The sequence below is a fragment of the Hemitrygon akajei genome, chromosome 7 (genome assembly GCF_048418815.1).
Source record: "Hemitrygon akajei chromosome 7, sHemAka1.3, whole genome shotgun sequence".
Classification (NCBI taxonomy): Eukaryota; Metazoa; Chordata; class Chondrichthyes; order Myliobatiformes; family Dasyatidae; genus Hemitrygon; species Hemitrygon akajei.
The window spans coordinates 157337711-157359351 of record NC_133130.1 but is presented as its reverse complement, the minus strand read 5'-3'; the positions used below and the strand labels follow the sequence as shown (position 1 = coordinate 157359351).

At 41.9% G+C, this 21641-nt stretch overlaps 2 protein-coding genes across 3 annotated transcripts in view; one reads left to right on the top strand and one right to left on the bottom strand.

Moving 5' to 3' along the window:
* Positions 1-3747, top strand: part of brd3b (bromodomain containing 3b) — a 35519-nt gene extending 31772 nt beyond the window's left edge. For both annotated transcript variants that reach the window (XM_073052266.1, XM_073052265.1), the window contains 2 exons: positions 1102-1230; positions 2105-3747. In XM_073052266.1, the coding sequence (XP_072908367.1) occupies positions 1102-1230; positions 2105-2232 (257 nt within the window). In that variant the 3' untranslated portion in view covers positions 2233-3747. The remainder of the gene's footprint in view (positions 1-1101; positions 1231-2104) is intronic.
* Positions 3748-19320: 15573 nt separating this feature from the next.
* LOC140731049 (putative uncharacterized protein BRD3OS) lies at positions 19321-20952 on the bottom strand. Its single transcript, XM_073052264.1, has one exon. The coding sequence runs from the start codon at positions 20583-20585 to the stop codon at positions 20301-20303; it is 285 nt and encodes a 94-aa protein (XP_072908365.1). The 5' UTR covers positions 20586-20952; the 3' UTR covers positions 19321-20300.
* Between the last annotated feature and the right edge of the window lie 689 nt (positions 20953-21641).

The window sequence follows — 21641 nt, the reverse complement described above, 5'->3', positions numbered from 1 at the left end:
CATCTTTTACTTGTAAGAGTCCAAATAGTTCATATAAATGGTGTGGAGTCAAGTTCGAGTGTGCTACAGTCAGATGGGAGTGCCTATCGATTATTCTCCTCCAATCCAGTTTTCAGAAATTACCCTGCTTGCACTCTAATAGCTCCTGCCTTTGTAACTGATATTTTTGTTTGGGAGGGGTGTGGTGGGTGGATTTGGGCCACTCCTTGTTGATGCGATTGGCTGATTGGCTTGTGATGCTCCTTCAGATGGATTAATATAAAAGAGGACGCTGATGCACAGATTAATCTGAAATTCCAGATTTTGGTTCCATTGTCTCTTACCTGCTGCCCGTTACAGCACACTGATTTATTGAATTTACTCGACACTTTGGGAAAAGTTCCACTATCACTCCACTCTTGCATCACATTGCTCTATTACAGTGTGTTTGGTTGAGTTGAAAAATACTGTGGATGTGAGTGAATTCATTGACCTTATAATTGTTACTTCATGCCCTTGGAAACAGCTAAAGAATATGGTAACCTGTCATCTGAAAGATAGTGTCACAGACAATGCAACTCTCCCTCTGTTGCTCCTCTTGTGCAGCATGACTTCAGTACAGCTTCTATATTAGTACAGCATTCCTTCATGACTACCAAAACCCTCAGTCCTACACCCATGACAGTGTAGAGCTCCCTCATTACTGCAGATCTCGCCTCGCTGCACCCCAACACTACATAGCTTGTAGCTCCACTAGTAGTTTCCCTCTAAGAGTGTAACAACCCTCAGAAGTACCCTACCTCTGGTGAGAGCTCCTTAGTAGTGTCCCTCTCCCAATGTTCCTCTTGCATTACCTTTTTGATGTTGGGTTGCTCCCTGAGGAGCTCAGTCATCCCTCATTATGATCCTGCACCATCAGAAAGGTTGCACCCCCTCCAGCACTGATCCCACTACTGCTCTAGCCATGGAAGGGTCTCAGTCCCACTTCCCTCTCTATGATCACCTGACAAATGTGAAAAGAATGGTGTGGGACCGAGTGGAATGTGTGGATTTTTCTGGTAAACTGCTGTATGCCTTTCACCGTTTGATCTGCTTTTTAATAATTGACCCGTTGTGATTTAGCTGCATTGTCAAAGAAGAGCATGGGGAAGACGAAGGAGGAGCTTGCTCAGGAAAAAAAGAAAGAGCTTGAGAAACGATTGCAGGACATGAGTGGACAATTTAATCATAACAAGAAACCCAACAAAAAAGGTAAAGACTCCACTTGCAACAGGCGTCAGTTCATCCCAACAAAATCAGCATTTTGCTGGTTTGTTAACAGAGAGCACATAGAACATTGAGCATAAGCTGAAAGGTCTTGGCTTTGATTCTGTTTACAACGTGGCCAGTCCAAGGATGAATGGTCTCGTTTGGGCTATTGATGTTTCTTTGACACTTGAGGATGTCCTGTGCTCCAGTGCAGCAATGGATCACCCCAAACAGATTTTCTAACAAGCTGTTTAAAGCAAGAAAATTCTGCTAAATACTCATGATCAGTGTTATTTACTAACTAGATTAATATAAGCAGCATTGTTGTAAGAAGTAGGTGAAGGCCTCTGAGAATAAGCAAAGCAGATTTATCATTTTGATACATAAGTTATTTGGAAATTCTAGAAGATGCAGGTTTGTTCTGAAAGTTAAGACACTTGGTGGGGAGAGGGAACCATTAAGATAGATTTTAAAAATTAAATGGGTTGATAGATAAAATTAAGGGGAAAAGATAATTGGTAAAATCACTCTTGGAAGCATGAGGAGAGATCTCTTCCTGCAACAATTTTTAATTTGTGGAATGCATCGCATTGGTAGAAGCAAATTTCAGAAGGGAACTGGATGAGTACACACACGCGCACACGCGCTATCCCTGGATGAGAATTTTGGAGCTACCAACCTATCAGTACTCAGGTAACACCTTTGCTGCACTGACTATCAGGATTAAAGAAGACCCATCATCCCTGTCCCCTGAGGAGCACCTGGGCATGGGCAGTTAATGCCAGGTTTCCTAGAGATCCCCATTCCTATGAATGAAGTGTAATTATTACTTCTTGCTGGTTTCTATGGTGACGCTCCTTTCTTTCAACCCCACTAGCGGAGAAGTCTGACACCGGTCAAGGCGGGGGCCCTTCCCGGCTCAGTGGCAGTAGCAGTTCGTCCTCTGACTCGGGCAGCAGCAGTTCCAGTGGATCCAGCTCCTCGGACACCAGCGAATCTGAATAGCTCTGCCTTGCCTTGCAACCTGGATGCTGGATGTACAGTTTAGGCTCAGAGGGCTTGCTCTGCTCCCAGCCTGCACAACCTGAACCTTACCTCAATGGATTCTGAGGCTGTGCTATACATATTTTAATGGCTAAACTCGATATGAGGGGGCCCTGACAAGCACATTCCATCGATGATCATTTACCCAAGAACCCAATGAGTGCAACTGGATGTGAGTGTTACTGTGACTGAGTGTTTTGTGTGAATGTTGCTTGTGACTCTGTGTGTGGGTGTGTGTGTGTGTGTGTGTCTGCCCAATGAATGCGTGTGTGTGTGTGTGTGTGTGAGAACCTAATTTATTGATGTCAAACAAATAAATCAATTTGGGACCAATGGAAGAAGATGCCACACAGGATTCCATTATGTGCATGGCCTAAGATCTGTGAGATTCTTCACTTTTTTATCCAGGCAGCACACAGGCCGGTGCTTAGTCACTTTGGGTGCTCTGTTCAATCTCTACTTTTTCTTAAAAAAAGACTTGTCGTTTTATTCAGGTGGGAGGGATGGGAGGGATGGGGGAAGTGTACAGAGGGAGTATTAAAAGTTGGGGATCAGAGTTGGGAAAAAAAGAACCAATTTCGGGTTCATTCATTTCTTTCAGAAATAATTGGAGAAGACGAAGATGGTGTCTTAAGACCAAGAGACTTGAAAATCATGGCTGCGTTTTTGTCTTTGCATTTGTGGGTTTCTGAGTGTGTCTTGTAATGGGGTATTTTTTTTTATTTTTACTCCGAATATTTTATTCTCTTAATCAGAATTGAGCTTTGAAGCTCAGAGATCCTGATAACAGACTGATACCAGTGGATAGCACTGATTGTGATTATGAGCTACTCTGCCCCTATGTTAATGACTTCTTGCTCTCTTTTACTGACCTCTCACTCTCAATCTTGGTGATGAGAACTCTTTCTCCCCGTGCAACAGACTGAATTCTGTCTACCTCTGTTACAGATTCCTCATCTTGTCACTAATGGCAACTTCTGGCTTAGTTAATGACTGCTTGCTGTGATCTTACATAATAACCTGTCTCACCTAATTTCTTGGTTAATATTGGTTTCTTTTGTTAATGCACGTCCTATATCTCTGAACTTCTCATTCTCCCATTTGTGAAAGTCCAAAACTAGACCCGGAGTTTGGACACAAATCACACCAAATCTCTTGTCTTTGGGCTCTTAATTATTTTCTTTTCCCTTGGAAATTTGCCTTTTTATGTATTGTGCATGCAGGTTTACAGTAACTCCTAATATTTTTAATGCTGTTATAATTTTAAATTCTGTTGATAGAAAATGTTAGGTACAAGTTGATGTAGTAATTGCTTATTGTATAAAGCAATGTGTCAGTACTGGCTGCTCAACAGAAACAATCTACTCGGTTATTGCGTGACCTCTTATTTTGTTTCTTCGTTGGCCTTCAGAGGAGGGAGTAATGTGGGTCCCATATTGCAGGGTTCAGATTTTCATAATAAATTCCAAAAAGTGCTTACATGTGTTTGTTGATTGTACCTCTCGTTTACTATCCTGATCTTCTCTCTGCAGTATTTTTTGTAGTTCCCTATATTTTGTAGCTCTTGACCTCTTGCCCTCAACTCTACCTGTATCATTCCTGCAGAGAGAATCGATTTAACATAGTCTTTGTTGTTTTAAAGAGTCTGAATCTTCCCAAATGATGTGGACCAATCCTCTCAGGCCACAGTTACAGCCAGGCATCTTACTTAAAACCCTCCCCACTGATGGTCCCAGCTCTCCTGTCATTTTATGGTGTGTTTTCTGAATATAACTTCATTTGTTGCCTCCCTGTTCCTTCAGTTCTCCTTTGCTTAATATTTCTGTCATTTCGGACCCTGACTTCACTGTTCAATGTTGGGGTGAAGTTGAATGAGGAGCACAATATAAGTTTGCCATATGTCATTCCTCCATAGAAGCTGAGAACAGTACTTGATTTGTTTAAACCTGATGCCACTCCAGGAGACTTTGGGAATGAAGCCTGGCTTCATTGAGCTTTTAAAGTGCGTTGAATGTGAGTTTTCCCCCCTCATGGTAGATTTTTATGAGAAGCATTCACAGAAATGTTCAGCTTTAGAAATCCTCCCACGAGGTGTTGTTGCACTTCTGTAGGCTCTCACACTCAGGTGAGTTCTTAAATCTTTTCTAGTCGGTTAATGACATTTAAATGTTACAGTGGGGAACAATAGCAGCTGCGGTCTACACAGCTAGTTCACACATAATGACTAGTGATCTTTTAGTAATGTGGGTAAGGGATTGTCAATAATGACTAGCCTTTTGGTAATATAGAAACATAGAAAGTATGTGCAGGAGTAGGCCATTTGGCCCTTCGAGCCTGCACCGCCATTCAGTATGATCATGGCTGATCATCCAACTCAGAACCCTGTACCTGCTTTCTCTCCATACCCCCGATCCCTTTAGCCACAAGGGCCATATCTAACTTCCTCTTAAATATAGCCAATGAACTGGCCTCAACTGTTTCCTGTGGCAGAGAATGCCACAGATTCACCACTCTCTGTGTGAAGAAGTTTTTCCTCATCTCAGTCCTAAAAGGCTTCCCCTTTATCATTAATCCATTTATCCAGCCCAAGATCTTAAGGCACAAACTAACGGAGATGGGAGTAGACTCTCACATGGTGGATTGGATAGTGGACTACTTGACAGATAGACCTCAGTATGTGCGGTTGGGAGATTGCAGGTCTGACACGGTGGTCAGCAGCACAGGGGCGCCGCAGGGAACTGTACTCTCTCCGGTCCTGTTCACCCTGTACACATCAGACTTCCAATATAACTCAGAGTCCTGCCATGTGCAGAAGTTCGCTGATGACACGGCCATAGTGGGGTGTGTCAGGAATGGACAGGAGGAGGAGTATAGGAAACTGATACAGGACTTTGTGATATGGTGCAACTCAAACTACCTGCGTCTCAATATCACCAAGACCAAGGAGATGGTGGTGGACTTTAGGAGATCTAGGCCTCATATGGAGCCAGTGATCATTAATGGAGAATGTGTGGAGCAGGTTAAGACCTACAAGTATCTGGGAGTACAGTTAGACGAGAAGCTAGACTGGACTGCCAACACAGAGATGCCTTGTGCAGGAAGGCACAGAGTCGAATGTACTTCCTAAGAAGGTTGGCGTCATTCAATGTCTGTAGTGAGATGCTGAAGATGTTCTATAGGTCAGTTGTGGAGAGCGCCCTCTTCTTTGTGGTGGCGTGTTGGGGAGGAAGCATTAAGAAGAGGGACGCCTCACGTCTTAATAAGCTGGTAAGGAAGGCGGGCTCTGTTGTGGGCAAAGTACTGGAGAGTTTAACATCGGTAGCTGAGCGAAGGGCGCTGAGTAGGCTACGGTCAATTATGGATAACTCTGAACATCCTCTTCATAGCACCATCCAGAGACAGAGAAGCAGTTTCAGCGACAGGTTACTATCGATGCAATGCTCCTCAGACAGGATGAAGAGGTCAATACTCCCCAATGCCATTAGGCTTTACAATTCTACCGCCAGGACTTAAGAACTTTTTAAAGCTATTATTAATGCTTTTTGAGATGGTGATTTAGATGCATATCATTTTTTTTTTACTGAGTTAAGTATTGTATGTAATTAGTTTTGCTACAACAAGTGTATGGGACATTGGAAAAAAGTTGAATTTCCCCATGGGGATGAATAAAGTATCTATCTATCTATCTAAACTGTGACCCCTCGTTCTGGACTTCCCCAACATCGGAAACAATCTTCCTGCATTTAGCCTGTCCAATCCCTTTAGAATTTTATACGTTTCAATAAGATCCCCCCTCAATCTTCTAAATTCCAGTGAGTATAAGCCTAGTCGATCCAGTCTTTCTTCATATGAAAGTCCTGCCATCCCAGGAATCAATCTGGTGAACCTTCTCTGTACTCCCTCTATGGCAAGAATGTCTTTCCTCAGATTAGGGGACCAAAACTGCACACAATATTCTAGGTGCAGTCTCACCAAGACCTTGTACAACTACAGAGGAACCTCTCTGCTCCTGTACTCAAATCCTTTTGCTATGAATGCCAACATACCATTTGCCTTTTTCACCACCTTCAATGACTGGTGTACAATGACACCCAGGTCTCATTGCATCTCCCCTTTTCCTAATCGGCCACCTTTCAGATAATAATCTGTTTTCCTGTTCTTGCAACCAAAGTGGATAACCTCACATTTATCCACATTAAATTGCATCTGCCATGAATTTGCCCACTCACCTAACCTATCCAAGTCACCCTGCATCCTTTTAGCATCCTCCTGACAGCTAATACCACCGCCCAGCTTCGTGTCATCCATAAACTTGGAGATGCTGCATTTAATTCCCTCATCTAAATCTTTAATATATATTGTAAACAACTGGGGTCCCAGCACTGAGCCTTGCGGTACCCCACTAGTCACTGCCTGCCATTCTGAAAAGGTCCCGTTTACTCCCACTCTTTGCTTCCTGTCTGCCAACCAATTCTCTATCCACATCAATACCGTGTGCTTTAAGTTTGCACACTAATTTCCTGTGTGGGACCTTGTCAAAAGCCTTTTGAAAATCTAAATATACCACATCCACTGGCTCTCCCCTATCCACTCTACTAGTTACATCTTCAAAAAATTCTATAAGATTCGTCAGACATGATTTTCCTTTCACAAATCCATGCTGACTTTGTCCTATGATTTCACCTCTTTCCAAATGTGCTGTTATCACATCTTTGATAACCGACTCTAGCATTTTCCCCACCACCGATGTCAGACTAGCCAGTCATAATTCCCCGGTTTCTCTCTCCCTCCTTTTTTAAAAAGTGGGGTTACATTAGCCACCCTCCAATCCTCAGGAACTAATCCAGAATCTAAAGATTTTTGAAAAATTATCACTAATGCATCCACTATTTTTTGGGCTACTTCCTTGAGCACTCTGGGATGCAGACCATCTGGCCCTGGGGATTTATCTGCCTTTAATCCCTTCAATTTACCTAACACCACTTCCCTACTAACATGTATTTCCCTCAGTTCCTCCATCTCACTAGACCCTCGGTCCCTTACTATTTCCGGAAGATATTATTTATGTCCTCCTTAGTGAAGACAGAACCAAAGTAGTTATTCAATTGGTGTGCCATGTCTTTGTTCCCTATGATCAATTCACCTGTTTCTGACTGTAAAGGACCTACATTTGTCTTGACCAATCTTTTTCTTTTCACGTATCTATAAAAGCTTTTACAGTCAGTTTTTATGTTCCCTGCCAGCTTTCTCTCAATCTTTTTTCCCTTTCCTAATTAAGCCCTTTGTCCTCCTCTGCTGGTCTCTGAATTTCTCCCAGTCCTCAGGTGTGCCACTTTTATTTGCTAATTTATATGTTTCTTCTTTGGACTTGATTCTATCCCTAATTTCCCTTGTCAGCCATGGGTGCACTACCTTCCCTGGTTTATTCTTTTGCCAAACTGGGATGAACAATTGTTGTAGTTCATCCATGAGATCTTTAAATGCTTGCCATTGCATATCCACCGTCAACCCTTTAAGTATCATTTGCCAGTCTATCTTAGCTAATTCACGTCTCATACCTTCAAAGTTACCCTTCTTTAAGTTCAGAACCTTTGTTTCTGAATTAACTATGTCACTCTCCATCTTAATGAAGAATTCCACCATATTATGGTCACTCTTACCCAAGGGGCCTTGCACGACAAGATTGCTAACTAACCCTTCCTCATTGCTCAATACCCAATCTTAGAATATTGGTAAGGCTGTGTTTATGGAGGTGGGGAAAATTTTGAACTAATCTGGTAGGGATGTTGGGAATAGGAAGGTAACAATTTAAAGGTAAGAAAAATGTGCAAAGAAGATTGAAAGGAATAACCATCACCTGAACAAGACAAAGGAATTCTTTAGATCCAAGCAGACTAAAGAGTTAATTGCTGTATGTGAATGCAGTACGTGATTTAACAAGGGTGAGTTGTGTAACTAATTGTGTTGTATTGAGAAATTGTGGCAATAGCAAGGACCTGAAATCAAAAGAAAAAGTGGGTGTTTTTGTATTATTGCTGGATACAAAATGTTCAGAAAACATAGGGAGGAAAGAGGCAGTATGATTCTGGAAAAAGGTATTCCGAAATACCTGAGAGAATCTACTGTTTAGAAGTAGAAAACAATGGAGATGTGATTACATAGTAATAGGAATTATATGGAAGATCAAACTTTCAGTGAAATGCAAAAGCCATAAGAATTATAATAATAGGGACTCATAATTATCCAAATATAAACTGAAACATTTGTAATGCAAGGGGTAAAGATAGAGAGGAGTTTGTAGCTGAACAAGGAAGGTAGAATTGGAGCAAATTACAAACTCTGGCAGAAATTCTGTAGTTCAAGTAGCATCTTTAGAGGCAAAGGGATAAATTTGTCCCAAAATGTTGACTATCCCTCTCCCTACCTTCCCAACAAATGCCTTATCTCACCTTTGCTGAGTTCCTCCAGTGATTTGTTTTTATTTTGCTCCAGATCCCAAAATCTGCAATCTCTTGTGCCTCCCAGAAAGGTAGAGTTGCTGGACTTTTCCCTAGGAAACAGAGGTCAATATATCAAAATGTTTAGTATGGCCACAGGAAGGTACGTATTGCAATTTGCCTACAGGCAGAACAGGTCCACAGCAGATGACATCTCATTGGGTCTTCACGCAACCCTGGAACATTTGGACAGCAAAGATGTATATATCAAGATGCCCTTTATCGACTATAGCTTAGCATTCAACACTATCATCCCCTCAAAACTGATCAATAAACTTCAAGACCTTGGCCTCAATACCTCCTTGTGTAATTGGATCCTCGGTTTCTTCACTTGCAGACCCCAAAAAGTTTGGACTGGCAACATCTCTACAATCTCCATCAACACAGGTGCACCACAAGGCTGTGTGCTTAGCTACCTGCTCTACTCTCTTTACACTTATGACTGTGTGCCTAAGGTCAGCTCCAATGCCATGTTTAAGTTTGCTGGTGACACCACTGTCATAGGCAGAGTCAAAGGTGGTGGTGAATCAACATATAGGAGGAAGATTGAAAATCTGGCTGAGTGGTGACACAACAGCAACCTCTTACTCAATTTCAGCAAGATCAAGCTGATATTGACTGTCAAAAGTACACTTAATGTCAGCAAAATGTATACAGTATACATCCTGAAATTCTTTTTCGCAAACATCCACAAAAGCAGAAGAGTGCCCCAAAGAATGAATGACGGTTGACTTCAGGAGGAGGAAACCAGAGGCCAAGAGCCAGCCCTCGGGATGATCAGAGGTGGAGTGGATCGCAACTTTAAAATCTTAAGTGTTATAATTTCAGTGGACCTGTCCTGGGCCCAGCACGTGAGTGCAATTAGAAAGCAGGCATGGCAGCACCTCTACTTCCTTAGGAGTTCGTGGAGATTCAGCATGACATCTAAAACTTCTGTCGAACTTCTGTAGAGGTGTGATGGAGAGTATATGGACTGGCTACATCACAGCCTGATATGGAAACACCAATGCCCTTGAATGGAAAATCCTTGAAAGAGTAGTGGATACAGCCCAGTCCATCACAGGTAAAGCCCTCCCCATGTGAAGCATTGTTACAGGAAAGCAACGTCCATCATCAGGGGTCCCCACCATCCAGGTCATGGTCTCATCTCGCTGCCGCCATAAGGAAGAAGGTACAGGGGCTCAGGACTCACCACCAGGTTTAGGAACAGTTATTACTCCTCAACTATCAGGCTGTTGAACCAATGGAGATAACTTCACTCAACATCACTTGCCCCATCGCTGAAATGTTCCCACGACGTATGGATTCACTTTCAAGGACTTCATCTCATGTACTTGATATTGATTGATTATTATTATTTCTTTTTCTTTTTGCATTTGCACAGTTTGTTGTCTTGCACACTGGTTGAATGCCCAAGTTGGTGTGGTCTTTCATTAATTCTACTATGGTTATTATCCTACTATGGTTTTATTGAGTATGTCCACAAGAAAATGAATTTCACGGTTGCCAATGGTGACATGTATGTACTTTGAACTTCTTGAATTTTGATCTAGACCACATTAAAGTGAAAGCAATCAATTGGAGAAGGGTCAATTTTAAAGGAATGAATACAGATCTGGACGAGGTAATGTTGAATCAAAGTTAAGCTAGCAAAAATGCGTTTGAACAACATAGACCTTTAGAATTGAAATAACTCAAGGGGAAGGGTCAGGACATTAAATCTACTATCTTCATGAATGAGCTAAAAAGTAGAGAGCAAAACTGGAAAAAAATTGAGTACGTGACTTGTGAGAATCAGACTGATCATTGGAAGTTCACTCATGGGAATTAAAAGCAGATGGAAGCCAATGAGAAAACACTGGCGGCAAACTCAAAAAGGAATTCAAAAATATTCTAAGGGCATGTGAATTGGAAATGAGTACCAAGGGGAGAAATTGAGCTGATTAGAGACCAAAAATGAAATGTACTCATAGAGGTAGAAGAAATAACTAAAGATAATAAATATCTAAATTACATCAATCTTCAATGAAGATAATGCAGTTGGGGTCAGAGCAAACTGTAACTGAGCGTTTCAGAAATTCTAAACATTAAAAACATAGGACGAGTAAAGATCTTACTGTGCAAATGTCAGCTGATCCAGATGGAGTGCATCCAACATTGTGGAAAGTAGAGGAGGAAATTGCAAATAATTTTCTAAACATCTGTAAACTGTGGATGGACCTTGGGGACTGTAAAATTGTTCCAAAAAAAAAAGTCTTGGGATGAATCCAGCAAGCAGCAGCCAACCATTTTAATTCCTGTCCTCATTCCTGTTCTGACATGTCGGTCTGTGCACTCCTCTTTTGCCATGATCAGGGCGTGCACAGATTAAAAGAGTAACACTTCATATTCCGTCTAAGTAGCCCCGAACCTGATTGTTGAACATCAATTTCTCCTTCCAGTTATAAAATAATTTATTCCACACTTTGGCCTCTTACCTCTTCTCATCCTCATATTACTTTCCGCTGGTGCCCCTCCTTCCCTTTCTCCCATGGTCCATTGTCCTATCAGATTCCTTCTCCATTCCTTTACATTTCCCACCCACCTGGCTTCACCGATAAGCTGGCTGGTCCTCTTTCCCCTCCCTTCCCCTCAACTTCTTATTCTGGTGTCTTGCCCTTCCTTTCCAGTCCTGAAGGAGGGTCTAAACCCAAAACATTTATGTTTATTCATGTCCATAGTTGCTGAGCTCCTCCAGCATTTTGCTTGTGTGGATTTCCAGAATCTCTGGAATCTTTTGTGTTTATAACTGCACACCAGATTGTGTAACTTCTGTGGTAGCAAAATTTTAAAGAAACAGCTAGAGAAAGGACAAAATATAGATCAACTGGGGAAAGCCAGAAAAGATTTGTAAAGGCAAATTACATCAAATTAATTTGATAGTTTTTTTAAGAAGTGAGGCTGATGAGGGGAAATGTGTTTCATGTACAAGGTGCCACATAAATGTTTGTTCTTCAGTTTGAAGGCTGTGGAATAAAATGGGTCGCAGTATCCATAGCTAAGCATCTAAATAACAAGGGCTAGATTAGTGCTGAAAGGTAGATTTTTAGACCTGAAGGAAGTGTACAATAGCAAACCCAAAGAGAGGTTCTAGGATCAGTGTTTTGTGTAATATATGTGGATTTGGCTAGAGGGTCTAATTTCAAAATTTGCTGATGATATAATGGGGTATTGAAGTTACAGGAGGTATAGACAGGTTGATGGAATAGATATGTCTGATGTTGAAAAATATGTTGGAAGGAGAATGAGACATTACAAACTAGAGGCACAATTTTCAAAGTAATACAAGAACAGATAATAAGGTTGGGGTTTCTTGAAAATGTGAGGGTAGGTTGAGAAAGTGGCTTTAAAAAAACAAAAGGAATCCTGAAGATATAAGTGACAGCAGACACAAGAATCTGGAGATAAACCCAAAACCTAATGCAGAGTATCAACCCAAAACATTAACCATCCCTTTGCCTCCATAGATGCTGTTTGATCCACTGTACTCTTCCAACAGCTTCAGAGTTTTGGACATTATTAACAGCAGAATAGAGGATAAGAGCAATGAATTCATAATGAATACTTCAAAATATCCTTTGGCTAAAATTGGATGCTTGTGCACATGGTTTAGAAAAATATGAAGACTGGAAGTGATGCAGAAGGGACTTACTAAAATAATTCCAAGGAAGAGGATGTAAGTATATTGGCAGACATATGAATCTACAATGATTGAAGTGGAAAGCAGGAGCTCATGGCTGAGATCTGATAAGGTATTTAAAATCACACAGGGAGGAAATTGGAAATAATGAATCTGTTCTCAGTGTCTAGGGGACAGAATGAATGTGATTGTCAGAAGAACAAAAAGTGACATTTGTTTATATGCAAAAGGTAGTTGGGTATGTCATCCATTAGCTATGATTGTAATTCACTATGACTGGTAGTCTTATTTAGGAGCTGTACTTGGGTTTTGGTGTTTGTTATACTTATCAATAGATTGGATGAAGGATTAGAGAGTTTGTATTAGGTGTGCAGTAATTCGTGTTAACTAGAGCAGAAAATTGTAAAGAGTTATTATGAAGTTGGTGAGCTGAATTGTGGCAATGTTTGAATGAAGCAATCTAGTTTGTTTCTCATTCAGTGCATCAGTGTATTTAAGTGGCAAAGCTTTGGGAATTGGGAAAGAATCAGCAGGATTGGGTTTCAAGTACAAAAATCAATTTAATGAATGGACATATGAAAAATTGTATGAAAAGTTGGGTGTTACTTGAAAGGGCTTCACTGTACAGAAGGATAGGAGTTAAAGTTGAAAAGATAGGTGGTACTAGTCTTGATTAGAATGAACTCTATGTAATTCTTTCTGTGTCTTGAACCTCAAGTAGCCTTTTAAAGAGGTGCAACATCAGTTCACCAAAATAATTCTGGAGATTACAAAGCTAAATTAAGTGGACAGAAGATTGTGTGAAAGTATTTGATAAGGCCATGCACATCAGAAAGATACAAATAGCTAAAGGCACAAGTGATCGAAATTATGTTGGCAAACTGGATCCAACCATGGCTGAAGATTGGAGGCAGAGGGTAATGATGGAAGTCTTTAAAAAAATGTAGTGCATCTCATAGATAAGTGCTAGGACCTTTTGCTTGTAATATAGCATGAGAATATAGTCAGTATTGTTAGTAATTAGTTAACATTCTGAAAAGTGGTGGAATCATAGGTAGTGAAGGGAGTTGCCTGAGGATTCTACAGGACAGAAATAACCTGAAAAGTTAGGTCAAGTGATACCTGTAGGCACTTGCTTCAGAAAATTGTCTGCTAATATACTTTGGGAAGTCAAAATCTGGTATGATATAGGGACCTTCAGACTATTGATGTACAAAGAAACCTTGGGGTGCAAGTCTATATCTGCCTAAAAATGGTGATGAAGGTTGATACGGTGAAAAAAACGTTTGTTATTTTTGCCTTCATAAACCAAGACATTGAGTATAAAAGTTGGGATGTCTTGTAGTTGTACAAAAGGTAGGTTGGACCACATGATAAGCATTGTGTACAGTTCTGGTCACCAAACTATGGGAAGGATGATGCATCAACGATAGAGAACTTAAGAATGGAGGGTTATAGATACAAGGTAAGTTTAGATTGGTTGGGTTTATTCTGGCTGACAGTATCCTTACAGAGGTTTATAAAATTGAGGAGCATGGTTTGGATAGATAATCTTTTTGCTAAGGCAGGGGAATCTCAAATTACACGGTGAGAGGGGAGAAATGTAAAGAATATTTGGAATTAGGTGCAAAGTGAGGTTATGGAAGCAGATACATGTACAATATTTATAAGGTGTTTGTACAGGAAAAGCTTAGAGGGATGCTGGCTCAAAGTGGGCAAATGGAATATATGGAGGTAATGCATCACTAGACAAATTGAGCTGAAAAGGCCCGTTTCTGTGAATTTCTTGCCAGTTTTTGAGGTTGTATGTTAAAAACTCAGTTATCCTGTATTTAACCTTGCAATTGGGGGGCAGAGGTGGGAGGGGGAGGGGGTTGACTAGGCCAACATTGGGTTAGCATTTGGAGAGCACTTTGACTGACATTGGGAGGGCCCTTGAGAAGCTTACGTTTGAGAGTGGGTATGCTGTGGGAGCACCTGGGCTGACGTCAGTTTATTCAGAATCAGAGACAAACACACACACAAAATGCTGGATAAACTCAGCAACACAGGCAACATTGACTTCTTGGGTCAAGACCCTTCATAAAGTCACTTCATCATGATGCTTGACTTACTGACTTCCTCTAGCATTTTGTGTGTGTTGCTCTAGATTTCCAGCATTTACAGAATCCCTTGTGTTTATGATCCAGAATTAGATTTATTATCATTGACATATGTCATGACATACACAGAGCAATTGATTAAAAAGTTCTGTAAGTTAAATAAGAAATAGATAACAATACCTAGTGCAAAAAGAGTTCACAGTAAATTTATTGACGTTTGTATATGTTACCTTGAGATTCTCACAGCAGAAGAAAGAAGAGCAACAGAATCAATTGTATTTCTTTGTTGTGAGAAAATAAAACAAAATAGTAGGTAGTATTTGTGGGTCATGGACCATTCAGAAATCGGATGACAGAGAAGAAGAAGCTGTTCCTAAAATGTTAAGTTTGCACCCTCAGGCTTCTGTACGTCCTCTCTGGTAGTAATGAGAGAGAACAGCGGGCACATCCTGGATGGTGAGGGTCCTTAATGACGGATGTTGCCTTCTTGAGGAACTGTCTTTTGAAGATGTCCTTGATAGTTCACCATTCTTATTTAATCAGCAGCTTAGGTAAGGATGAGCTAATGAATGTGATGCATTGGGCTTTTAAAGGATCTTCAATGGAGTGCCAAAGAGATTTTAGCAAAATCAAGAGTGTACAGTTTTGGTGTGATAAATGTTCAAAGTATATTTATTATCAAAATTATATATATATATATATATGTCACCATGCACAACCCTGAGAATCATTTTCTTGCAGGCATTCACGGCAGAACAAGGAGATAAAATAGAATCAATTGAAAGCTGTACACAAAGACTGACAAACGACCATTGTGCAAATATAAGTGATATATAAATAAACAAGCAATACTGATCATAGTTTGTGGAATCAGCTCAGTTTTGAGGTGAGTGAAGTTTTCCATTCTGGTTCAGGATCCTGATGGCTGAGGGGTAGTAACTATCCTTGCTCCTGTAGCCCCTTCTTGAAGGCAGCAGTGAGAAGAAAGCATGGCCTGGATGCTGCTTTCTTGGGGCAGTGTTCCTTGTAGATGTGCTCAGTGGTGGGAAGGGCTTTCCTGTGATGGGCTGGGTTGTACCGCCACTGTTTGTAGCCTTTTCCACTCTTGGGCATTGGTGTTGCCATGATGCAACCAGTCAGGAGAGTCCCACTGTACATCTGTAGTTTGCCGAATCTATACAAACCTCTAAGAAAGTAGAGGCACTGCCATACCTTCTCTGTAATGTGTGGATGGAGCATAGGTTAATCGATACAGAGAGTAGGCAGAAAGGGTGATACTCAGTTCAGGAGACTGAACAATAAGGGATCACTGCTTTCAATCTATCTTAAAGACTCCATTAAATGGTTATGGTAAACATTAAAATTTGCTGATAATTCACGGCAGATGAAATGTGGAAAAATGAGTTCATTCATTTTGTGGAAAAACTGGAAAGGTATAACACTTATCAGGTGAGAGGTTGAAAAGAGTTGGCATTCATCGGGAATTGGGTCTCCTTAAGTAGTGTTCAGTGATTCCTTGAGTCACATACTGTAAAGCTGACATGCAAGTTCAGCAAGAAATTAGGAAGTAAACTGATACCACAGGAGTCTGCAGACATTGGAATGTGGCATAACAAAATGAACTCGTGGAGAGAAATGGACAGTCAATGTTTCAGCTCGAGACTGTTCACCTGGACGGGCATGGTATATAGAGGTATGGTATGTTAGCCATTGGTTGGTGGCATCCATCGGTCTCGAGAGACCATGGATCTGCGCCTGGAGTTTCCAGGGCGCAGGCCTGGGCAGGGTTGTATGGGAGACCAGCAGTTGCCCAAGCTGCAGGCCTTCCCCTCTCCACACCACCGATGTTGTCCAAGGGAAGGGTACAAGGACACAAGCAGCTTGGCACCAGTGACGTCGCAGAGCAATGTGTTGTTAAGTGCCTTGCTCAAGGAACACAAACACGCTGCCTCAGCTGAGGCTCGAACCAGTGACCTTCAGGTTACTAGTCTGATGCCTTGCCCACTAGGCCACGCGCCAACTATAGCCATTATAGTAAAAGGATTTGAGAGAAAGAATACAGAAGTTTTATTCCAGATGTGGAACAGGAATAATCTGCAGATCTGGTCTCCCTACCTGCAGTAGATGGAGTGCAATGTACATTTGCTATGACATGACTGTCATGGCAGATTAAACTGACTAGACTGATAGACTCCAGAGTTTAGAGAATGAAAGATAATCTAATTGAAATGTACAGGATTCTTAAGTGACTTAACAGATTTGATAGAGTTGAAATTTTCTTTGGCTGGGATATTTAGAATACTCAAAACAATATTAAAGAGAAACATATTTACCCAGAATGTATTGAACCTTTTGAATTCTCTAGACAAGTAAGTTGTGTACACTGTCACTAAATATGTTGAGAATATGCTTTCAGATAGGGAATCAACAGGTTTGTTAGAATTCTTTAACAAGTAGGTTAGACAAAGGAGACTTCATAGATATTATCTAATTTGATTTTCAGGCGACCTTTTGAAAGGTGATGTACTCAAGGCAGCTAAACAAGAGCCTGTGGTGTTAGAGGCAAAGGCTCTAGCATGGGTAGAAGATTGGTTGCCTGGCAGAGGTCAGGCAGTAAGCATAAAGGGGTCCTTTTCAGGATGCCTGTCGATGAATAGTGGAGTTCCGCAAATCAGGTTTAATCTCAGAGGCGTATGTCATGAAATTTTTGCAGCAGCAGTACATTACAATACATAATCATAGAAACTATAAGTTCCAATATGTATATATTTTTAAAAATTAAATAAATAGTGCAAAAAGAGAGGGTAAAAGTACTGAGGTAGTGTTCATTGATTGTCCATTCAGAAATCTAATAGCAGAGGTGGTGAAGCTGTTGAGTGTGTGTCTTCAGGCTCTTGTACCTCCTCCTTGATGGTTATCAATGCGAACAGGGCACGTCCTGGGTGTTGGGGATCCTTGATGATGGATGCCGCCTTTGAGGCACCACCTTTTGAAGATGTCCTGGATACTTGGAAGGTTGGTGCGCATGATGGAGATGACTGAGTTTACAGCTTTCTCCGATCCTCTGCAGTCGCCCCCCTCCATACCAGACAATGATGCAAAACAGTTAAAATGCTGTTCACAGTACATCTGCAGAAATTTGCGAGTGCCTTTGATGACATACCAATTCTCCTCAAACCCCAAATGAAATAGAATCCTTGTCATGCCTTCTTTATAATTGCATCAATATGTTGGGCCCAGGATAGATCTTCACAGATGTTGATACCCAGGAACTTGAAACTACTTGTCCTTTCCACTGCTGATCTGTTGATGAGGATTGGTGTGTGTTTCCAGTACTTCCCCTCCCTTAAGTCCACAAACAATTCCTTGGTCTTACTGAGATTGAGAGCAGGGTTGCTGTCGTGATATCACTCAATCAGCTGATCTGTCTTGTTCCTGTGCACCTCCTTGTCACTATTTGAAGTTCTGCCATCAACAGTGGTGTCATCAGCAAGTTCAAAGATGTCATTTGAACTGTGCCTAGCCACACAGTCATGGGTGTAAAGTAGAACAGTGGGCTGAAAAGCCCGTCCCGTGTTTCCTGTCAGGAAGGAAGCGGTACGCCAGGCTGGGCTCTTACCGTCTGATCCACACTCTCCCCAGGCATGGGTCTTTTCACCCCTCCTGTTCCCACTTTATATAAATGACTATCTCCACTGACAAATCCATCCCTGATGAAGATAGCGGAGTTTGTCGTTGATTCCTGTACCCGGCTGGAATAGTTTATTCATCATATATGTCAGGAAGGCATTAGATCCTTCTTTTTCAAATCTGTTAAAATCCTAGCTTGTGGACAACGTGACACGACTGTAGATGGTCTCTAATAATGATGTGACCTGTCAGAGAGAGATGGACTGCCTTGCAGCATGGTGTGCTCATAACTTGGAGCCTTACGCAGACATGAGGAGTGACTTCCACCAACAACCCCCGACTTGCCTTCTCTTGGAAATTAATGGTCAGGCTGTGCCTGTGGTTGAGCCTTTCGAATTCCTGGGGGCTACCATTACCTACACAACTGAGGTGGGACAAGCATGTTATGCTCATCACTAGGTTGCAGCGAGTGGCCCACTCAGCGGAGTAGCTGACAGCTACCGACGTTAGACCTGTTCATCACCAGAGCCAAGAAGAGCTGAAAAAATTACTGCCGACTCCACCCACTCTAGCAGTCACCTATTCACCAAATTGCCATCAGGGAGATGCTACAAGTCCATCACCACCAGGACTACTCGTTATCTCTGAACCTTCTTTCCTGTAGCTATCTCACTTCTCAACAAAACTCACTCAGGGGTAACACCCTAACTGTCCCTGCACAATATCTGTTAAATGGTTTTTCCTGCTCCCCTTGTTCTGTTGATAATTATTCAATCTGTCCATATGTTCACATTTATTTGATTATTGATGTTTGTGCATGTTCCTGCTAATTGTTGATTTCTCACTATTTGGTTCTTATTGTCTGTTACGATATTGTCCTGTTTTAGACTTGACACCAAACCACAATCAATTCTGGAAAATTTCATTTACTGGCGATAAAGTGATTCTGAATCTGTACTGTTCTGTGTTTTCGTGAGGGACTGAGAGGCTGGCTTCTCAGTTTTTAAATGCAGTTTCAATGATATACTCGGCAGGTCAAGCAGCAATTGTGGAAGAAAGTGTTCATAGTTCCAAGTTAACAAATGACCTTGTGTGAGGATGCAGCGGTTACTGAGTTGCTCCAGAAAAAAATAACCATACGTCTGAATATTTAGGTTTTATTTCAGATTTTCAGGATTTGTGGTTTATTTTGTAGGTGATTGATACTGCCAGTCTCCGTTAGAACAAAAAGAATATGATTACATTGTTACTGGACACGAAGTCTCCAGGGAGTACAATATTGCCGTCAAATTCTGAAATTAAGTAGCTGAAATCAAAATTCCAGAGTTCAACATTGTAAAATTGTTAGATATGAAAACGTAGTGAGTAAAACAAAAGGTATAATTGCAAAAATACTGTACTTCCATTAAAATACTATAATTATTTGGAAAAAAAACTGATATAAAACATTTAAGTAATCTGTTCCCGCGGTGGCGTGTAGGTTCCTGTGATTGTCTGAACCAGGTGCCTGCACCTCCTACTGTTCCCTCGCGAGTTACCTGCTGCTTGGTTGTCCGACTATTCAAAGTCTGGATTTTATTAGGTCAGACTCTCAGTGGCAAATAAATAAATAAATAAATACGCACACATATAAATAATAATTAGCTGCGCTGGGACAAGTGCTTTCGCCGGGCACTTCTTTAATCCGCCTTTTGGCAGTTTACGATAAGATGTAGATAGTTTTTTTAAAATCTGGTTAAATCACTTACTGGAACCTACTGTCCGTTCGCATTTGAACATATGAACGCTGCCGGGTTCTAACCCAAACGAACGACCGGTGAGTGTTGATTGATGATTTGGACGATTCGCAAGGGGTGCTGGATGCTGCAAACCCGTTACTCTGGTGTTGGGGTTGATCTAGAATGTAATTACTATGCAGTTGATGACACAGTGGCAAAAGGTATTCCTGTTGATTGTGATTCCATGTTTAATTGCGGATTCAGTTGACGGGGGAGTGGGTTCTCCGCTGGCTGTGTGTGTCGCTCTGTATGTGGGTGCATTGGGTACAGTTCTTTCTGGCCGTAGGTGAGCTCCGGCTGAAGACCCCTCGGACCATAACATCACGGTGAACCCAAATTCCATTTACATTAACACGCAGAACTGAGAGCGGGCCGGGCCCGGGACCACTTTGTTTTTGTCCCGGATCAGGATAGGCTGGTTCCCATACTGTCGGTACCACATACTCTGGCTCCGTCCCAAGAAACTGTCTGGCCCAGGCCCCGGGCCCGATCCCATCGCCCGCTTCTCCAGCTCCTGCTGCTGTTGTGTCCAGATCAGCAGCGACGTGTCGTGGTAACGGAGCCGGCCGTAAGGCTCCGACAAGGCCTTTTCCGCTAGTGGCGTCCGCCCGCTCGCTGCTGCGCTCATCCTCCACTTTGCTGGATCCGAGCCCCGAAATCCATCGCAATCTCCGGAAACACCCGAAGCATGGAAACCATGGCAACGGCTGCCACTCAATGTCTCCGGAAATACCCGAACCACGGCAACCCACGGGAGGGGGGGGGGGTCAATCTTCGGAAACAGCCGAAGAGTAGGAACCCTGACAAATACTGTTAATCAATGTTTCCGGAAATACCCGAACGACGGTTATCTCTCAGTCAATCTTGGGAAACACCCGAACCATTTCAACCACGATTACCGTTACCAGTCGTTTTCCAGAGAAACATCCAGACCGCGCTAACAACTATTGTCTCCGGAAACATCCGAGGCTCGGAACCATGGTAACCATTGCCACTCATTGTGCCGGAAACAGCCGAACACCAGGAACAATGGCAACAACTGAGTCTCGGAGCCCTCGGAGTCACCCGAGTCAGAGGAACTATGACAACAATTGTCAGCGGGAACACCCGAGCCTCGGCAACCAAGGCAACGGACGGCGCTTCAGGCTGCAGTCCGCCTCCGCAACCCAGGTGCGGCTGTTGGACAGACAGTCCGGCAGATGGTGCTCACTTCCCGAAGTAATCAACCACAAACCCCGCGAGTAAACTGCCTTTTCGGGGAATATGCTGCCCCGAATTTCATTCACAAAGTGCCCGCCTCCTCCCATTACCTCAACGTGGACCACTTTTAAAAGACCAAATTTGAAGTAAATTTGCACTAACGCCCCAGAAGCAGCACCTAGCGTATAAGTAAAAGCAAAATAAAAACTATTGGAAATAATCCATAAATCAGATAGCGTATGTGTGGAGCGAAACGTGTCAATGTTTCATCAGAACTTGGAAAGCTTATATAAAATATAGACTTTAAGGTGCTGGGAAATGGAAACGAAATGAAAGGTGTTAAGAGTGGGAAAGATAAAATAACTAAACAGAAGGCAAAGTACCAATTACAGAAACAAAAGGTTGTATTTTCAGAAGGTTTAAACGGGAGAAAGAATCCTTATCTGAATCCTTTCAACTTTGTTGAGCCCAGATAGTCACCATT